The sequence below is a fragment of the Balaenoptera acutorostrata genome, chromosome 1 (assembly GCF_949987535.1).
Source record: "Balaenoptera acutorostrata chromosome 1, mBalAcu1.1, whole genome shotgun sequence".
NCBI classification, from domain to species: domain Eukaryota; kingdom Metazoa; phylum Chordata; class Mammalia; order Artiodactyla; family Balaenopteridae; genus Balaenoptera; species Balaenoptera acutorostrata.
Window position 1 is genome coordinate 196,684,166 of NC_080064.1, and position 20,937 is coordinate 196,705,102.

At 44.6% G+C, this 20,937-nt stretch overlaps 1 protein-coding gene across 2 annotated transcripts in view; it reads left to right on the forward strand.

Moving 5' to 3' along the window:
• CAMSAP2 (calmodulin regulated spectrin associated protein family member 2) overlaps positions 1-20,937 on the forward strand; it is a 105,410-nt gene that overhangs the window by 6,285 nt on the left and 78,188 nt on the right. For both annotated transcript variants that reach the window (XM_057543978.1, XM_057543981.1), the window contains exon 2: positions 13,721-13,980. In XM_057543978.1, the coding sequence (XP_057399961.1) occupies positions 13,721-13,980 (260 nt within the window). The remainder of the gene's footprint in view (positions 1-13,720; positions 13,981-20,937) is intronic.

The window sequence follows — 20,937 nt, forward strand, 5'->3', positions numbered from 1 at the left end:
ATGCGGGTGGCGGGTGGAGCACGTGGTCTGTGTGCCAACACAGAGCTCGGAACCCAAGTGCGGAACCCAAGTGCCGTTAGTGCAACAACATAGACCAGCAGGATTGGAGGAGGTTTATGTGATGAGTAGTGGGAGATGCAGCTTGAAAGGTAAATTGGGATTGTTTGAAGGGCCACGTTAGGGAATTTGGTATTTGTTTAGTAGATAAATAAATTACCCTAAGCACATTGGATTTTTGAAAAAGCTACTATGATTTATTGAGCACATACTTTGTGTTAAGTACAGTTTTGAACATTTTATATGCCTTATTTTAATTCTGAGAACGACCCTATTAAGTAGATATTATTTTGTTTCTTCTTCTGCCACTCTAAGGTAGGGTTTCCCACTGCAGAACTACTGGCTGGCTCCTTCCTTGTTGAGGGGGCCGTCCTATGTATTGTAGGATTTTAGCAGCATCCTGGCCTCTACCCACTAGGTGACAGTGGTATTCCCCACTCCTACTTCTTCCCCAGTTGTAACACCCAGAAATGTCTCCAGACATTCCCGCTGTCTCCTGGGGCCAATACGACCCCAGCTTAAGAATCACTGCTATGAAGACTGTGAGATACACCTTCAATTTAAAAAGGTTTTTTGGACATTAAAGTACGAATTTGTTACAACATGTCCTGATTTCACAGATATTCAAATGGAAAATAAGAATTTAGGAAATATGATAGTTTGCCCTTTTTATAAAAGAGGAAATGGGTTTAGAGGGGTTAAATAACTTGCCCTTAATCATCCAGCTTGTAAATGGTGGAACAAAAATTAGAGTCAAAACCTTTATTATACTAAAGTTTGTATTTTGACCTCTGTGTTATACTCTACCTAGAGTTCATTACAGCTTTGTAGTATAATACTGGAAGTGAAGGCACAAAGAAAGCGTGAAAACCTTTCAAATGTAAGTGTGAAATTTTTTTTTTTTTTTTTTTATTTTTATTTATTTTACTTATTTATTAAGGCAAATCCATTTATTCATTATTTTTGGCTGCATTGGGTCTTCGTTGCTGCACGCGGGCTTTCTCTAGTTGTGGTGAGTGGGGGTTACTCTTTGTTGTGGTGCACAGGCTTCTTATTGTGGTGGCTTCTCTTGTTGTGGAGTACAGGCTCTAGGCACGCGGGCTTCAGTAGTTGCAGCACATGGGCTCAGTAGTTGCGGCATGTGGGCTCTAGAGCACAGGCTCAGTAGTTGTGGCACACGGGCTTAGTTGCTCCACGGCATGTGGGATCTTCCTGGAGCAGGGCTCGAACCCGTGTCCCCTGCATTGGCAGGCAGATTCTTAACCACTGCGCCACCAGGGAGGTCCCTGAAATTTTTTGTTTTTCGTGGAATTTAAAAGTATATTTAATTTTCCTTCAACAAACCTGTTTGTATTTGATTAGTTAGTACAGAAATAGGAAACATATTTAGCATTGATCTGTCATTTCAGGGTCGTTCCCCGCCCACCCCCCCAGTGGATCTAGTTTTTTAGGTACTAGTTTATGGACCTTTTCTATTGGTAAATTACAAATAATGATCTTTAAATTAATATTACACATTTGTTAGTAGTCACAGCATGGTGCTTCTGCTGAGATAATAATTGGATTCACTGATCATGTTTAGCACTTTCCTTCCTGTGCCTTGCATGGTTTCTCCTTTTCTTTTTAAACACGCATTCTGCATCAACGTAACATTCTGGGTTAAAGGGCGACACCCCGACAGTGTAGTGTCTTTCCAGCTCTCCTTCTACCACCTGCTCCCTTTTTGGGGGCTTTTTCCTAAAGTCTTTGTCTCAGTTCCCCTGCTTGCTGAATAGTCATGATAATAAGCATTTGTTTTGCCTTCTTTAGAAGAAAAAGCATATACATTGAAACATGAATTGATCCATCTCACACTTAGGCTACCTTTGGATATTCTGTTTCCCATTGTGGAATGGGATTGTATTTCTTTAATAATTTCAAAGAATTCTTTTCATTAAAAATACTTTTTTCAGGAACGAAATTGGGTCATTTGTAGAGACGTGGATGGATCTAGAGACTGTCATACAGAGTGAAGTAAGTCAGAAAGAGAGAAACAAATATCGTATATTAACGCATATATGTGGAACCTAGAAAAATGGTACAGATGAACCGGTTTGCAGGGCAGAAATTGAGACACAGATGTAGAGAACAAACATATGGACACCAAGGGGGGAAAGTGGCGGGATGGGGTGGTGGTGGTGTGATGAATTGGGAGATTGGGATTGACATGTATACACTGATGTGTATAAAATGGATGACTAATAAGAACTTGCTGTATACAAAAATAAATAAAATAAAATTCAAAAATTAAAAAAAACTTTTTCAACTATGAACTGGGAAAAATAAAACATAGGCTGGGAATCCAGCACTAGAGAGAAAACCGAACTCCCTGTGTAACCCTCACGGTTGCACCCCGAGTGTTAGGCCTAGTCGAGTTTATGAAGCACCTGAAAATGGTTTTTTGAGGTAAAGAAATAGAATTTCAGTTCACTGAAAAAGTGTTCGTCTCCTTACTCCATATTTAACAAATACAGGTTCCTGGGAATGTGTGTGTATGATCTTAAAAAGTTATTTTGAATCTACCCCCGTTCCCACTCCGAGCCATCTCCTTCAAACCATTTTCCATCTCTAAAATGGGAATTATAAGCAAATTTTGAGTACTTTAGGCTCTTGGAATAAAAAATATTTGGAATGTTTGAAATACTTTAAAAGACATTTGTCCTCAGCAAAGGAAAGTTTCAAAGTAGATGGTTTCATTTTTTTCTGCTGGCATTTTACTGCTACTTTCAAGACTCTCTTTCAACTGTCTTCTTGTTTTCCATTCTTTTTTTTAATGACATTCATATTATGAGGGTGCTGACTTGTAAGTTTTTCTCTAATTTACGTGTTTTGTAGAATTTTGTATTGTAACAGATTTTGAAACAGCAGAAATAATCCTTTTTTCTTTTTTAGCTACCTCCATTTTTTTTAACATAGATTTTAGAGGTGTTGATTATAAGTTCTTGAAATTTTTACTTTTGACACTTAACATTTTTTGAAGAGGTGAGACAGGCACCGATTCAAAAGTCCAGAGGTATAAAAGGCTAGGTCTAGTGGAAAGTCTCCTTCCCTCTTGGACCCTGAGCCACTCAGTTTGTGTTTTAAACTTGGTAATGTTGTTGGAAGACTGTTTCTCAAAAGATCTCTGGGAGTGCACTTACAAATGGTTGAAATGGCGATTTTAATGTTACGTGTATTTGACCACAGCGAGGAAAAAGATGTCTTGGATACAGAGCAGAAAATGCATTGGAGGGAGACGAAGGGTTGTGAAGGGGGAGCAGTTAGGAGGTTGTTATGGTCCAGGTGAGAGGTGGCAGCGGCTTGAAGGCGGGTGGATACGGAAGGAAGTGGATGCGCGTCAAAGGTAAGGCTTGGTGGTTGGCTGGACACGGCGAAGGAAAGATGGTATTGTGGGGCGTGGGAAGACCGACTTTCCTTGCTGAGGCACAGAACAGTGGGAGAGGGCCAGGTTGTGTGTGCGAGGGAAAGAGGGCGGGAGAGAGCAGCGCCGCGACGGGGGTGTGTGCGTTGGGCCCTTGAAGAGCCCCGCGTGGGGCCCAGAAGATCTCGGGGATGAGAGGCGAGGTGGTGATGGAGATACGCAGGGTGGGTAAGTGCCAGTCACCCCGCGGGAGAGTGGGGGGAGGCCCCCAGGACAGGAGAGCCGCAGAGAGTGACCAGAGGGGGAGCGAGGAAGCGGGACAGGAGGCCCAGCCTGGGGGGTGAAGGCGCGGCCGGAGGCGCCTCGGGATTTCGCAGCTCGGCGGCGGAAGGTGTGCAGGGGAAGCGGGGGAGGAAAGCGAGCGGGGCGGCCGGGGACGTGTTCGCCGCGGCACGGAAAGCGCACCTGGGTCGGCGGAGGGCAGGCGGGGGTGGGGGGGGCAGGCTCCTCCCGCGCCCCGCCCTCTCTCACGTCCTGTCCCAGGGCACCCAGGGCTCCTCAGAGAAACTTCTCTGCCCTTGTCCTGCCTCCTCCTTCCTCTTCAAGCAAACGAAGCCGTGTGACAATGGCAAATCTCAAACACCTACAATGACAGCGAACTTCGCGTCTGACCTCCACGGCCAGCGGCTCACCGCCTCCCCCCCCCCCCCCCCCCGCCGGTTATTTAAAGCAAGTCCCGGACATCGTGTCATTGCATCTATAAACATACTAGTGTCTCCGGCAGCCGGGCGCTCCCTTTTTATTTTTTTATTTTTATTTGTTTATTGTTTAAGATTTTTTGATGTGGACCATTTTTAAAGTTTTTATTGAGTTTGTTACAGTGTTGCTTCAGTTTTATGTTTTGGTCTTTTTTTTGGCCCGGAGGCATGTGGGATCTTAGCTCCCCAGCCAGGAATCGAACCGCACCCCCTGCATTGGAAGGTGAAGTCTTAATCACTGGACCACCAGGGAAGTCCCCAGGCGCTCCCTTTTTAAACTTTACCGTGGTCCTGCCGTCATCACACAGCTCCACATCACCAGTCATCTTTTTGTTTCCACTTTTCTGTTTTACAGTTCATTTGTTCCGTTCAGTATCAAATAGGGGCCATCCTTTGCAATTTGGTATGTCTCTCTAAGTTTTTTAAATATATAGGCTCCCCCTCCATCTAATTTTGTTTTCCTTACAGTTTACTTACTGGAGAAACCATAGTATTTGTCCTGTCGTTTCCCACGGCCTGGATCACCACGGGATTGTTTAACAGGTTTCTTTTTGTCCCCTGTATTTCTTATACATTGACAGTTAAATATAGAGAATTGTACAGATTCAAGTTTGATTTTTTTTTTTCTGCGTACTCCATAGGTTTGTGTACTTCCACCAGGAGGCACTTACTGTCTCGTTATTTCTCTTTGTGTCATGACTTCTTTGTTTGTTAGTGGGAATTCTCTTCCCTGTATTAAATGTCTGGGTGCCCTGGGGGAGGAATTCCTACGCTGAAGTGCCAGGCACCCACCCTGGAGGTCACGGAGCAGGAAGACTCACAGACCAAATCAGAGTGCTTAAATCACATGGATTGTTAAATCAGTTTACAGGGAGAAGCGAGGGGAAGGAAAGAGGGGGGGGGTGAATTAACACACCCTCCCCGAATCCTGCAGCACACCACGCCTCGTTCTTTGTCTGTCTCTTTCTGCTCCATCAGCCTTGCCCACAGATGGTACGGTCACAACAACCAGCGCTGAGGTTCGAACAAGGAGGCCCACAGTGACACAAGGCCGCACACTTGCTCCACCAGAGACGCAGAGGACATGCATGCCTGCCACAGCTGTGGCTTGTCGGGAAGCCTGATGAATAGCCTTGGGTCTTGTGCGCCTTGGGCAGAGCACACGTAGGCCAGAATGTGTGTCACTGATGGGTGGCCCAGTTAAGCATTCATGAATTTTAAGTGTTCATGTATATTTAGTGTTCATTGCCTATTGTTTGTTTAGCCTCATGTATATTTAATATATCATGAATATTTATTGCCTGGTGTATCTTGTGTATCATGAATAGTTAGCACCTTGGGACCTCATGAATATTAGGTATCTTTTGGTTTTTCCATTCCTTACTATGTTTAACATACATATGCTGCTAACCACTTACCTTTGATACATTCTTTGAGTTCTGTCCATGATTAACAACTTTTTGCTTACTAGTACTTATCTATACTTCAAATATCTTAAAAGGTTTCACATATATTTTACAGACTTATGCATCTTTTATAACAGAATTGAATAGCCTCGGAAGTAAAAGTGCATTTTCTGAGGTACAGGAAAGGCAGGATAACTGTTCTGTTATTTCCCTTTATTGGGGGGAAATTGGACCAAACTGAATGGATCACTGGCCCCCAAGAATCTGGAAGGGAGTAAAGAATAGGGAGAAAGAGCATTTGAACAGTTGTGACGAGAATGTGGCAGGGCTTTGCAGGGGAAGCGAGTGTGCATGGTTCCAGGAACCGAGTGGGCCGGCAGGGGCAGCGTCACGTCTTTCTTGTAGGTCAGAGGAAGGCTTTGAGTCCTTAAAGAAGCAGAAGTCATTGAAAACCCTGAGGTTTGGCAGGGTGTGTGACGTGCTCAAGTTTGCCTACGGGAAATAAGCAGATTCTGGCTCCAGTAGAGAATGGTTTGGAGTGGGGACAGGTGTGAACATTGCAAAGACAAGTATAGGAGTAATGCAGTAGTGCAGATGCAGAGTTCCGAGAGCCAAGACCAGGAGGTGTGAGCTGAGATTGCGAGAAGGGGAGGGTTGGGCTGGATTTGGTGATGGATTTGGTCTGGGGCTTGAGGGACGCCTAGATGCCGCTGTACTTCTGTGATGCAGGGAACACCGGGAATGATTACGCTTGGGGAGAAGATTGATTTGGGGCATTTTGAGGTTTCATGACTCTCTTCAGCGTAATTTCAAATGTATAAGAATAGTACAAGGAACTCCTGCATACCCTTTCCCCAGGGTTACCAGTTGTTAACCTTTTGTCCCATTTGCGTTATGATTCTCTCCCTTTCCCTTCCCCCACATAAATCTGTGTGTGTCTGTATATACAGACACACACACGTAATGTTTTCTGAACTGTCTGAGAAAGAATTAGAGACATTGTACCCTCTACCCCTAAATACTTCAGGCTCTCTCCTAAGATGAACGATAAGTCTCAGATAATCTCAGTAAAATTATAAAAATAAGGAAATTTAACTTCGATACCGTATTATCTAATCCACATCCCCTATTCAGATTTGCCATTGTCTTAATGTCCTGTGTTGCTGCTTTTTTTTTCCCATTCTAGGACGCAGTCCAGGATCATGCATCACGTTTAGTAGACTTGTCTCGGTCGGCTCCTTAACCTGGAACGGCGTTTCAGTCTGTCTCTGTCTTCCGTGATACTGACATTGTGAAGCCTCAGCACCCCAGCTGCATGCTGAGCTGGGTGTCAGGCCCCTGCCCTGGGCACTGTCTTTGCCCTGTGCCCCGGCACAAGCAGGCGGTTCCCTGCAGGCTCCACCTGGGCCACCTCCTGCCTCGTGGTCCTCTGCCCTCTCTGGAATGCTGGGCCCTCATTCCGCCCCTGGGCTCCATGACTGGGACGATGGTCAGATTCTGGTGTGGCTGCGGGCAGTGTCCCAACAAGAATACCGAGACAGTCTGAAGGAACAGTACACAGACCCCTGCCCCAGACAAGAGGTGATGGAGACCCAGGAACCGGAGACGTTTCCAGACCCGCTCCTCCTCCTGTCCCCTGGTGCCACCCCATCTTCTTTGGCTTTCTTCCTTCTTGTCCTTTGACCACCTACTCTCTACGCTCCCTCTTTCCCTCCCTGCTTGCCTCCAGCTGACCCACCCTCGCACCCCCTCTCATCTCTGCCACCTCCATCACCTGTCTCTCCAGCAGCAGGTGTGCTTTGTTGCCCCCTGCCTGGCAGCATGCCTGTGTTCCTCGGGGGGCTTGGGCAGGGATGCCCAGGAGGCACCAGAGATGAACCACTGGGCAGCCAGGAAGCCCCAGAGGAGAAATACCTAGACAGAGCACAGTTTCCTTACCCTCTGTTCCTCCCAGGATCAGCTTGACGTCCTCCCTCACACGCCGAGATGCCAGGGAGGTGGGGGCAGGAGGTAGGAAATGCCAGTTCTCAGTACCCCCCAAATGTCTGAGCCTGCAGGGTCGATTTGTTCCCTTTATTAAAATGTATTTTTATCTTGTGAAAACAGTAGGCCAGTTATTTTATAGAATGTCCCTCATTTGGATCTGTCTAACGTGTCTTCTTGATGGATTCAAGTTATACAAACCTGGAGGGACGACCGCAGAAGAGGTGCTGTGTTTTCAGTGGGTTGTGTCAGGGGCACACGATGTACGTTCAGTTGGTGATGCAGACTTTGATCACTTGCTTCAGGCGGTATCTGCCATTTCTCTCCACTATAAAGTTATTATTTTCCATCTTTAATTAAGAAGCAATTTGTGGGGAGATAATTTGAAATACCCTGTTCATCAAACCCACCAATTTAGCATCCAAAATGATTCTTGCTTGAATCAGTTGTTATCCCATTTATTTTATCCCATTTTTAGTTGGTATTCTACTACAAGGAAGAGTTTTCCCTTCTTTTTCTTTCACATACTTATTCATTTATTTGTTTACATCAGGGTGGACATTCTTGTTTTATTCAGTGGGTTATAATCTTTTATTGTCATTATTTATTTTGATGTTCAGATTGTCTCAGATTTGGTCAATGGGATCTCCTTCCGGCTGAATCCTGTGACCTTTTGACATGGTCCCATCATTTGTTAGCTTTTCCTTACTTTCCTTACACGTGCGTGCACGCACGCACACACACACACACGTTCTCAACTGATCTTGCAGTTTTCCTGCTCCAGCCTGGGAGGAAACAGCCATTTCTGGAGGAGTCCTGGTTCGTTTCTTTTTTTTTTTTTAATTAATTAATTTATTTATTTATTTATTTTTGCTTGTGTTGGGTCTTCGTTTCTGTGAGGGCTTTCTCTAGTTGCGGCAAGCGGGGGCCACTCTTCATCGCGGTGCGCGGGCCTCTCACTATCGCGGCCTCTCTTGTTGCGGAGCACAGGTTCCAGACGCGCAGGCTCAGTAGTTGTGAGTCACGGGCCCAGTTGCTCCGCGGCATGTGGGATCTTCCCAGACCAGGGCTCGAACCCGTGTCCCCTGCATTGGCAGGCAGATTCTCAACCACTGCGCCACCAGGGAAGCCCCTGGTTCGTTTTAATGGGAGGCGTATTAGAAACTGAGATATAGGTGCGAGGCTTACTGCCGCTGGGATTTAGCAGACAGAGCTAGGAAACACGCACGTGCAGATGTGACACGCAGCTACAGCTGCTTCTCCCTCTGTCACAGGTACATGTCAGACACCATGTGTTCATACTGATACTTCCCGTCTCAGTCCAGCTCCGCAGAGCTCGCTCTGATTCCCCCCTTTCCATGTTTCCTACTGCCCTTGTCTCTGAGAAACTGGGCTCTGGTTTTGGGTTTGGGGTTTCTTTGCGACGTGAAGGGTTGTGAGGATCTGGAGCTCAGGAGAGGTCCCTGCGTCTCTCAGGGCAGGGAGAGGAGTGGAGGAGGTGACTTCAGCATGTCTTGGGTGCGTGGAGGGCGCAGGGGCGCTAACTTCACTGGTGTCTTCTTTGAAGGCCGGGCTCAGTTTAGGTACTTTACCTTGTACATGCTTAAATATTTGAGTGCCTGCTGTGTTCCAGGCACTGTTCTAGGTGCTGTGACAGAGGACAGCAAAGTATCCTGCTCTCCTCGAGGCTGCGCCGTAGCGGGAGGGGGTAGAAATAAGCAAACCTCAATATTACGGGATAGTAGTAATTGAAACAGGATGACTGCCTGGGGTCAGGGAAGGTGTATCTGGGAGATGACCGCTGACTGAGCTCCCGATGGGAAGGCCGACCGCAGGAGGAGGATGAGGGGCAGGGGAGCAGCTGGTGCCCAGGCCCCGAGGGACAGACGTGGCACCCTGTAGCGTCTGCGGTGTGGTGGGCCCAGAGGTGGAGGAACTTGAAGGCAAGAGCAGCCACGGCTGCACACCTGTGCCGACTGGGGAGCCTGAACTCAGGACAGACAATTCCTGCACTCACGGTCCCGGGTCAGGTAAGACACAGCTTTTAAATCCAAAGCCCCAGTTCTCCCCACTCTGTCATGCTGCCTCCTGATGGTGGGGAATGTAGGTTAACTGAAAAAGGTTTGGTTTTGAGAGGGATACTATTGCAGAAGTAAAGAGTGGCCTAGGGGAAAACTCTCAGGTTTTTCAAAGCAGGTACAAGGAGTAAATTAGGATTACTAGTACAGAATCTGGGAGTTGAGGGGAAATTTGAAATCTGGGAGTCCCTTTAGGACAAGACTAATGACTAAAATTTAAAAAAAAATAATAACATTTTCATTCATCAAATATTTATTTCATGCTCGCCATGTATCAGGCACTAAGATGCTACGGTTTGTATTATGGGGAATAATTATGGCCCTTGCCCTCTGGTCATGTAGGAGGTACTCTTTTTTTTTTTATATATTAATCTTTATTGGAGTATAGTTGCTTTACAACGTTGTGTTAGTTTCTCCTCTACAGCAAAGTGTAACAGCTATACGTATACATATATCCCCTCTTTTTTGGATTTCTGTGATGTACTCATTTTAATACATCCTTGTCAACAGTGGGTTTAAAAATTATTTGCCATTTTGATAGGCAAAGTCCCATTGTAACTTTCTTTGATTACTGGTACTATGATTTTAAAAAAAAATGTTAACTGACCATTTTTTTGTGTCTTTTGGTTAATTTAGAGTTCCAGGTGTAGGACTTACTTTTACTTGGAGTTTTTGAAACTCACAAATTCTGTCTTAGTAATTGCCTTAGACATAATTTTTAGATTTGGAAAATAAGGCAGTGTTCCCATGGTTGAGTGGTGATATTTCTCAGTTGCATTCCCCTTGTACCCCCTGACCGTTCACTGTTTTAAGGAAATCTGTGTCATTTGCTGGTGTACGGATGCAACTAGTACTAACTCAGCTTTATAGAAAAGTGCCTTGAGCAAGACTGTTTCTATGCCCTCTGCCCGTGCCCAAGCATTTCAGGTGATTGTTAATTTCAAAGCTTAGCCCTCGTCAGGATTTATAATAACATGAGTAAGGTAGGTTCTTGCTTAAGTCCTGGTGCACAAGAAGAACTTGTCTCTTACCCTTTGCAATTCTGGGAGTGGAGTTTCAGTTTCTTGAAGTATTAATTTCTTACCTTCTTGTACTCTGGAGGTGAGGGGGAGGGTGAAACCTCTTATCTTTGATTTTGCCTGTTTATTTTCTAATATGTGGTTTCAGTTCATTTGTTTTAAAAATGTGATACAACTCCAAACTGTTTTTTAAAAAATGACAGTCTTGTACTGTTGGCAAAATGATGGACATTTTCGAAGTCTTCTTTTAAGCATATTTAGTTCTTGAAGACTTGTTCTTAAAAGTGACCTACTTTACAATACTCAATATGCAGTTTTGCATTCTTTTGGGGTGGAATAATCTGTTTTTGTCATATTCTTGAAACATTCTTTGACTTGCTGTGGATCCCTTCCCTTTTCCTTGCATTGAGATCTTTTTGAAACTTACACTTTCATCACTTAGATTTGTGGGTTTCTCATAATAAAATGAAAGTAGCCCCTAAGCTATATGTTTTCCACCTTCCAGCTTGGTGATCCTGGCAAACCTTTGTTATTTTTGAATCTGTTTAGCTACAAGGTTTGGAGCTAAGACTCTGCATTTATCAGCTATGTGTCCTTGGGCAAGATAACCTTTCTTGAGTTCCTTATCTGTAAAATAGGGGCAAGAGGGTTGTTAGTATTGAACGACAGAACGCATGTTTGTGACAGTGCCCGCACATAAAGGCCCTTATTAAGTATTATACATTCCTAATATTTTTCTGTGTATTGTCTGATTTGACAGTTCCACCAAGTTGTAATAAAGATCATGTGTGAGAATGGATGTAAAAGCCGTAAATAAATGTAAGCGGATGTACAGGTGTGGTGAAGTTTGTCATCCTGATAATGAGCAGTCACTTTTCTTTGCACAGCTAATGTTTAGGTACCAAGTCACCTGCATTAGTCACGTTTTATTGTTATGGGGGAAAAAATCTATTATGTATAATAATTATCTTAAAATCAAATAATTTCCCTTTTAAATTTGCTCTACGAGTAGCTTCCATTTAGCTCCTGTGATACTAAAATTTAAGTGAGCGCCAGCACCGTGTTCTGTAGATTACAACGGAGCTCATGTATCACGCTGAGGCAGCTACTAAGTTTAAGGCTGGCTCACTACTGATTAATGCAGCTATGAAGGAAGGAAAGTGTTTTCAATTATTAAATGAGGATGATATTTTTAGATGTCTCCAAAATCCCAAATTGGTACATCTACTCTTGACCTCTTTGCAGAGTCCTGTATTCCCAGCTGCTTTTTGGATATTTCCACTTGGATATTTTTGCTATTGTTTCAAACTCAGCATATGTAAAACTAAGTTTATGACCTTGCTTCTGGAGTTGATGCTTCCTCTGATTTTCTTTTCTCTTTTTTTTTTATTTTTATTTTTTTCATTTTAAATTTATTTATTTATTTTTGGCTGCGTTGGGTCTTTGTTGCTGTGTGGGGGCTTTCTCTAGTTGCGGCGAGCGGGGGCTACTCTTCGTTGCCATGTGCGGGCTTCTCATTGCAGTGGCTTCTCTTGTTGTGGAGCACGGGCTCTAGGTGTGCGGGCTTCAGTAGTTGTGGCACAGAGGCTCAGTAGTTGTGGCTCGCGGGCTCTAGAGCGCAGGCTCAGTAGTTGTGGTGCACGGGTCTATTTGCTCCGCGGCATGTGGGATCTTCGCAGACCAGGGCTCGAACCCATGTCCCCTGCATTGGCAGGTGGATTCTTAACCACTGCGCCACCAGGGAAGCCCCTTGATCATTTATTGCTTAGTGTTGTCTCCGGTTTCTGAATAGCTGAACTTTACCTGTCTGTCTAGATTATTTGTAGACTACTGGCTCCTTGAGGGTAAGGATTATTTCTAAATCCTTGAATTCCCCAGAACCATACTCATATATAAAATGAATGTGCAATCGTTATGATACTATTATTTGATGAAAATATTTTTCTAAATGATAGGACTTGTCAAAAACTGTAAGGTAAAACTGCTGCGGAGTACATTAATGCTTGCGAATACGCTTTTTGGAAGGCCGACGTTGCTGAGCGCGTGCTAGAGCTGCCTGTTCAGGAGGCTCCTCAAATCCGCGATGGGCGGCGCGTGGCCCCGAACCCTCGTTCCCCGGAGAAGGCAGGCGGGGGCCTGGCTGGTGTCGGGCCAGAGCTGCCAGGTTCTGTGGCTGTGGCTCTACGCCGGCTTCCTGCGCAGATGCCCGCCTTTCCTCGTGGGGGACGACGCCCGTCCTTGCCTGGCGTTCTTCCCGGGGGATGGCCTGGCCGCCAGAGAGAAACGCAGAGACCGCCCCGTCGCCCAGCTGCCCTGTCTGTCTCCCCCGAAGGGAGCAGCTGGGTGCCCAGGAAGGCTTTTTGGGGTGCGGTGGGGGGGGGTCGGTGGGAAGGCGGAGGAAACAGGGCTTCTTGGTGCTGCGGGCTTGTAAGGGTGGTTCTCCGTGAACCGCGGCGGTAGCCGCCCCTCAGCAGCCACCGCAGGCCAGCGGGAAGGGAGAGGCCAGGTGGGAGGCAGAGGGACGGCGCGCGGCGGGCGGGTTCTGCCTGGCAGCGGCGAGCTGGGCAGCTGTGGGCAAAGGATTCTATACTCCCAGGCGTCGAGGCCTGGCGGTCCCTGGAAATAGCTGCTGTTATCGTGCGTTTCCTGGTTGACCGCTTGAACGTGAGCGGATTCGCTGGGATGGGCTTTTCGGAGCCTTGTGGCTCGCTCTCCGTGTTCGAGCGTGCACGTGGGAACACCTTCCGCAGACTCCCTGGACTCAGAGGACGTCTCCCCTTGATCGCTTGCTAGTCGCTTTTTAGCATAAACGCGGAACCGTTATCTTCTGTAAAGGCAAATTCTATCTCTTTCTCGTTCCAGATTACCTGCCAAGGTCGAATAAATCATCTTTTCAGTTAAAGGGTTATTGTTATTTTTATAAGGAATCTTAACTTTTAAGACATGAATAATTATTAGATAAACTGTGTTTCTTTTATAGAAATCTTGTTAAGAAATTGTTTCCCCTTAATCTTTGTAGAAAATGTGCCAGAGGAGCTTGGAGAGCCGTTTTACACAGACCAGTACGACCAAGAGCACATCAAGCCGCCTGTTGTTAATTTGCTTCTCTCGGCCGAGCTGTACTGTCGCGCTGGGAGCCTCATCCTCAAGAGCGACGCTGCGAAACCCCTTTTGGGCCATGATGCTGTCATCCAGGCTTTAGCACAGAAAGGTCTTTATGTCACTGACCAAGAAAAACTGGTAACAGAACGCGATCTCCACAAGAAACCCATACAGATGGTGAGTCTTTATGCACCCAAGATCATTTTGTTTCAAGTGTGTACGTTTGTGAATTGTATTATAATACAGAGGGACATAGGTTTTACAGTCGGATTGTCATCTCTGCCTAGAGTTTAAAAAATACCTTTTTTCTTACAAGCCTCATTTTCAGGTTAAGGAAGAGTTTTAAAAATTGAAGTATAGTTGATTTACAGTGTTGTGTTTCAGGTGTATAGCAAAGTAAACAAATTAAGGAAGATTTTAATAAACTATTTTGGGATGTTTGGTGCTGTTCTAATACCTGGGAGAAACAACTACATAATCTCCAACTAAACTAAAGTGATTTCTTTTTTGATTTAAAAACTTTTTTCCATCATAGAGACTGGAAGAGATGTAAAGTGCATCCTTTTATTCTCATGAGGAAAGAGATGGGGTTTGTAAGTGTTCATTTACATGCTTGAATGACCTCTTGGTAAATGTCTGCATATCAGATATTTTAGTTTATTTAACAACTTGAATTCGTTCTTGTGGAAAACACACAATGAAGGGCTCTGCGCTGGCTTGGGACTAGCAGGCAGGCCTCTCTCATGATAGTCTCTGGAGACACACAGATGCTCGAGTTCATCGTATGCTGCTTCCATCTGTGGTACCGCTTTAGCTCAGGTTTACAAAACCCTGGGCATCGTCGAGAATGGCATTAGAACAGCGGATTCGCACATTTAATTAAATCATGCTCTTGCATGAGACTGTTTGTCTTACTTTGGAGGAAGGAGAGAGATATACGAGAAGACTATATGAAATTTTGAAATTGAAGAATTTCAAAGAATGAACGAAAATTAGTTTACCAAATATAGTGCTGAAAGAGATGATTGACCCACTTTTGCTTCCTGCCTATTTTCCTTTTTTAAAAAAAACACTATTTCAAGAAATGGAGAATAATGTCTCAAGAAAAATTTAATGAATTTAGTAATAGATTTATAATAGAATTATTAAGGAAAATTAAGAGTGTTTATTATCAGATGTGAGATTTTCACCTCTCACTGACAGCTTCACGTCCACCTTGCGGGTTCCCGCTGATGGTTGGGCACCTGTCTCTGTGCACGTCATACACGTGAATGGCTTGCCAGCACCAGGGCTGAGCAGGTTCTACTCAGGTGTCCCCACAGGTGCTCACCTCTCTACAGTCGCTGCGCTGCGGGACGCTCCTGCTCTGATTATTTTTACTTCCATGGTTCAGGCCAAATGGATGGTTATAAAGCACGTCCGCGACGTTGAGTCTCTGTGTTTGCTCAGTACCCGTTCTTTCAGGTACCAAAGATACACGTCACATGACCTGGTCCTTCTAGCGTTAGAGGAGGTTATCTATTTTAGATCCTCTTTAATAAGAGTGAAACAAACTTACCACATTTTCTTCATTATTTTTCCTAGTGCAGCTTGTGCGTGTGAAGATACAGGTTTGGTAGACGACTAATCGCGTGCCTGTCAGGTTTCTTTCACTCTGTATCGATCCTGCTGTTAAATCTGACTCCAGTAGAGGAGGTTTAAGGAATGTGATGTAAATGATACGGCCTCTGGTTCTCTGGGTCTGGCTTCTGTCTGTGGGCATCAGGCACTCACGCCTGACAACATCACCTTCACCCTTGCAGTGTCGCACCTACTGGTCTGTGTTTTAATTGTATACTTTTCAGTTTTTCTTACAGTTTGATTTAAAGTTTTCCAGTTGCTGTGAAATTTTGATTGACAATGCTGTAGTATAACTATTTTCTAAGACCTATGTGGGAAAATTTCTCAGAGTACTGGTAAAAGCTTTGTTTCCTGAGAAACTGTTTGGTCTGCTTTTAGAGTACGAAGAATCAGTTTCCTGCCTTGTCCTGCTCTTTGAGAAGTATAATGAAAACTGGTGTGTTTAACTGTACTGAATATATTGACCCCTACCACCCTTCCCACCTCTAAATTATCTTGGCATGTTTGAGATCTTTTATTTCTGTATGCTGCCTCACAGCCTTTTGGGGGAAAGAAATGTGTGGTGGTAGCGGAAATATCATTCTAAGGCAAGTTTGACTAACCAGATTTTATTAACTTGGGGTAGGTGGGGATTGAAAGCAATGCCTTTTTTTAAAAATGAGAACACCCGTTGGAGAGCATATGCTTTCTGTCACAGTGCTTTTAAAGACAGATTTTGAGAGTATAGCCTTTAAAATGTTTTCTTCTATATTTCTATCCATGGGCAAGTGTTTTCAGGCATTATGTTTCAAAGCCAGTTAATGGTTATGATGTATTAAAGTTTATTCAGCACCTAATCGTTATCTGTCAGATTGCTAGAAGGGGTTGCAGTTGTGGTCTGCCTGATGGCTGTCACACATATGTGAGTAAAGGACAGATGTGAACCAGGCACAGTTGCAGGGCTGGAAGCACAGGCTCTGAGAGCTGACACTAACACGTGAGTCGGCGTTAAACGTACGGCGAGTTGTGTGCATTGAAACCACAGGGGAGCGCCTTCAACCAGAAGTGTGTTCTGGCCCAGATCAGGTTAGCTATCAGATAATTTGTCAGCACAAATTCTGGTATGTAGGATGGCGTGAAAATTGAGGGACTTGTACAGCAAGTGGAGCCAGATGTTAAGAATGATAGCTTTTGAACTTTCCTCCACAGCAAAACGAAGTTGCACGTGGATTGTGTTTGGTATCATCAGGTTAGGCTGGGGGATTTGATCCACGTCATAAAATCTTAAATCCGTAGAACTGTAGAGCCAGAAAGAGCATTAGAGATCAGAAACCAGTATGTGGTAGAAAGCTTCCCAGTCAGGAGGAGCCTGGGGGACACGAGTCCGTGGGGACTTTAAACACAGACCCCCGGCCCCCAGGGCAGAGCTGCTAGCATAGAGCCTTTAGAAGAGGGGTCAGTACATGTATTTCCAAACAAGTGTTCAAGGTGATTTGTATGATCAAGAATGTGATCTGGGAAATTTGATCTAATCCAGAGTCATTTCAAATATGTAAAACTTAGAATTTAGAGAGGTTAAATGATTTGCCTAGGGTAACACTGTTATTCAGTAGCAAAAGTAGAATTAGAATCTGAATGAGCTAAAACCGTGACTTTCTAATTTAGAGTGCTGTAATTTGAAGCAAATTTGAGCACTTAAATATTTGGACTCATACTATCTAAACTGTAGACTGCTTATGAATCAAACTCTTGGTTGTAAATCAGCTTTCCAGCCGTGTTTGTATATGTAGGAAATAAGAGTTGATATTTATAAAACCCCACTAAAGTAAATGTATATAGTATGTGTGATATGAAATAAGGAGATTGATTTTCATATTTGATTTATAAAATAACGTTTATTATTTAATCAGATCTTGTTTTGGAACAATCATCATCATATAACAAAAATTTTATTTTGAAGTGCTTTCTTTTAATGAGTAGCAAAAAGATTTAACGCTCTGTTTAATTAATGGAAATTAAAGTGGGCTGATAAATCATTTGATAAGTAAGGCATAAAATGTTCTCTCAGTGAACTGTCAGGATTGTTATAAGGGAAGTTTTTGGATATTCAGAAAACAGAAGCTAAAAAGTTAGCACGCATCCCTGCTGCTGTCCGTTGCACTGCTTTGTAGTAGTGGCAGGCCGGTGAAGCTGTGTTTAAAACACAGAAGGATGATGGAAATATTTGTTTACCCTCAAGAAGCACATTCCTGTAGGTAAAGAAGCGTTACTTTATTTTATTACGTTTTGTGGTCTGTGCATTCACCTGACCACTGACACCTCCACTTGAATGATGTGGAACTTAGAATCCAGTGAGGAAGAAGATTGGAAAAAATGCTAATTAGCATGAAATAAGTGCTCTAAGTATGAGTTTAAGCAATAGGCATGGGAACGTACAGATGGGCGTGATGATTTCTGCCAGGGAGGATGAGGAAAGGCTTCAGAGGATGAATGATTAATGGGGTTTCAGTGGTTGGGAAAAGGGGTGGGTGACAGAGGTGACTGGCCTGAAGGAATTCTTGACCCAAGTTTGAACTGAAAGCATATGTGTCACTAATTACAGTGTTGCCTGTGTGGAGACATAAATGTGAGATGAGGCTAAAAAATAGGGTGGGCTTCCTAGATGGTGAGGAGGCTACGAGCCGAAGTTGAGGGTCTGTAACTTTTTTTGTGGTTACAGGATCGTGGAATAAGTTTTCATACTATTTTTCTGGGGTTTTTGTCGGCGGTGGTGGTGGTTTGTTGACTTTTTTTCCCCCGGCCTGCGTCAAGCAAACAAAACCCGGCAAAACACTGTGAAGCACTTTGGGTGCTGATTTGCTTATATCCGGCTGTGTACATGTTCACGTAGCACCCCACCTGGAAGCCCTTTTGGTTTAGCTTACTCTGTGCCAGGCAGCGTGCTTCCAGCTTTCACCCCCCCCCCCCCCCATCTCACATGATTTAAATCTTACAACAATCCTTAGAGGACAGTGTATGGTCCCCGCTCTCCGGATGAGGAAGCCGAGGCTCTGAGAACGCGGCCCCGAGCCAGCGCAGGGAGGGGCGGAGGCAGGCGGGATTCAGGCCAGCTCTGCCGCGGCGGCTGGCTGTAGTTGGCTATAGTTTCGTCTTTGCCTGGATCAGGGAAGTCCTGGGGGGAAGTCCGGGGAGGTGGGCCGAGAGGAGCGGGTGGGAGGAGAGAGGGGCTGTAGGCGGGAGGGAGCAGGGCCGTGTGCCTCTGGAAGTCTGCGCGGCCCTCTGCCCTGGCTTCTGCTCCCGTAGCCTTGTGTGCGGGGCTGCGGACGGAGGGCGGGTGAAGCAGAGCTGTGATCAGGTCTTCCTGGGCGGTGGTTTAACACTGTGCATGGTGATCCCCCGGTTACCACCCATTCTGCTGGGCACACGGAAAGTGTGGGACAGACGAGCCGAGCTGGGGGGAGCATCGTGTAGTCCTTCTTCCTCCTCGTCCTCCTTCCCTCCCTCCCTGCCAACTGCCAACACACTGGTCCAGTCAGCAGCTGTTGTTGGGATTTCCTTGGCACCTCTGTCACTGAACTCAGGGTCCTGTACCCATGTAGGAGCTTTAAAAAATCTTTTCCCCATTGAAGAAGGTTAAAAATTGCACTTTAGAGGAAAAGGATTATATACATGTAACATGATAGTAGTGGTTGAGAAGGTACTTATTTCTAGTCACCCTTGTATAATAATGCCTTACAAACTTATGAGCAGAGCTCGTCTGTGAAAAATTATTTTAAATTCTCACAGCCATTGTTGAGCAGGGTTTTTTCTTCATGCCTAGCGCCAGGTCTTTCTGTTTCCCATGGATCATGTACCTAGTTTGGGCTCCATTAGTATTTCGAGGTAACATGTACGCCTCAGTTACAGATTCACATTATCTTTTGATATCTTACAACCGTGTTTATTGTGTTTGAGTTTATTTGTAACAGTTATTTAGAACTCCAAATTACTTTCTCATGGAAATAACTTGACAACTGGTGCTTATTTTACCAGATGATCTCACAGTAACCTTTATATTTATAATAAAACTGAAGTCAGTCAGGCCGTTTATTAATTTATTCAGTTTAGTTACGGACCTTCTGTCGTGTACTCTGTATTACCTGCTGTGATGAAAAAGAGTCCCTGTCCTTCAGTGGCTCACTTTCTACTGCAGATTATAGAAACATAAGCAAACTGTAGTACGCACGTTTCAGGAGTACAGAGGCACCAAACTCGGTCCTACTCTTAGTCTGAGTCTTGAAGGCTCTGAAGGGGTTGCCAGGTGGGCACAGAAGCGCCTGTTGTAGGTGGTGCATGAGTGCCAAGGGTGTGAGAGCCGTGTGCACCGTCACAGCTTTAGCCCAGGGTGCATGTCGGGGCCGATGAGAACCGAGGCCAGAGCGTTGGATGGGGACAGGGCACGGATGAGCTTCTGTGTCCCCCAAGTGTCACTTCATCCTGGAAGTGATGGGGCTTTAAACCAGGGAGGAGGGCATCAGACTCGTGTTACAGTCACTCTGCTGTGGGAGAGACACCGCTGGAGGCCGTGGAATTGCGGGAGAAGCGTTTTTGAGGTGGAATTGAGATGATTTTTTTTTTTAATCTGTCCCTACCCACCCCCCTACCTCCCTGGTAACCATAAGTTCCTTGTCTAAGTCTGTGAGTCTGTTTCTGTTTTGTAAATAAGTTCATTTGTATCATTTTTTTTTAGATTCCACGTGTAAGTGATATCATATGGTGTTTGTCTTTCTCTGTCTGACTGACTTCACTTAGTGTGATAATCTTCAGGTCCATCCCTGTTGCTGCAAATGGCATTATTTCATTCTTTTTAATGGCTGAGTAATATTCCATTGTATATATGTACCACATCTTCTTTATCCATTTCTCTGTTGATAGACACTTAGGTTGCTTCCATGTCTTGGCTATTGTAAACAGTGCTGCAGTGAACATCGGGGCGCATGTATCCTTTTGAACCAAGTTTTTCTCCAGATATATGCCCATGAGTGGGATTGCTGGGTCATATGGTAATTCTATTTTTAGTTTTTTAAGGAACCTCCATAATGTTCTCCATAGTGGCTGTATCCATTTACATTCCCACCAACAGTGTAGGAGGGTTCCCTTTTCTCCACATCCTCTCCAGCATTTATTGTTTGTAGATTTTTTTGATGATGGCCATTCTGACCTGTGTGAAGTGATACCTCACTGTAGTTTAAATATGCATTTCTCTCATAGTAATTTTAAGCATCTTTTCATGTGCCTCTTGGCCATCTGAATGACTTCTTTGGAGAAATGTCTCTTTGAGGTCTTCTGCCCATTTTTTGATTGGGTATTTGTTTTTTTTGGTATTGAGCTGCATGAGTTGTTTGAAAATTTTGGAGACTGATCCCTTGTCGGTTGCGTTCTTTGCAAATATTTTCTCCCGTTCTGTGGGTTGTCTTTTCGCTTTGTTTATGGTTTCCTGTGCTGTGCAAAAGCTTTTGAGTTTAATTGGGTCCCATTTGTTTATTTTTGTTTTTA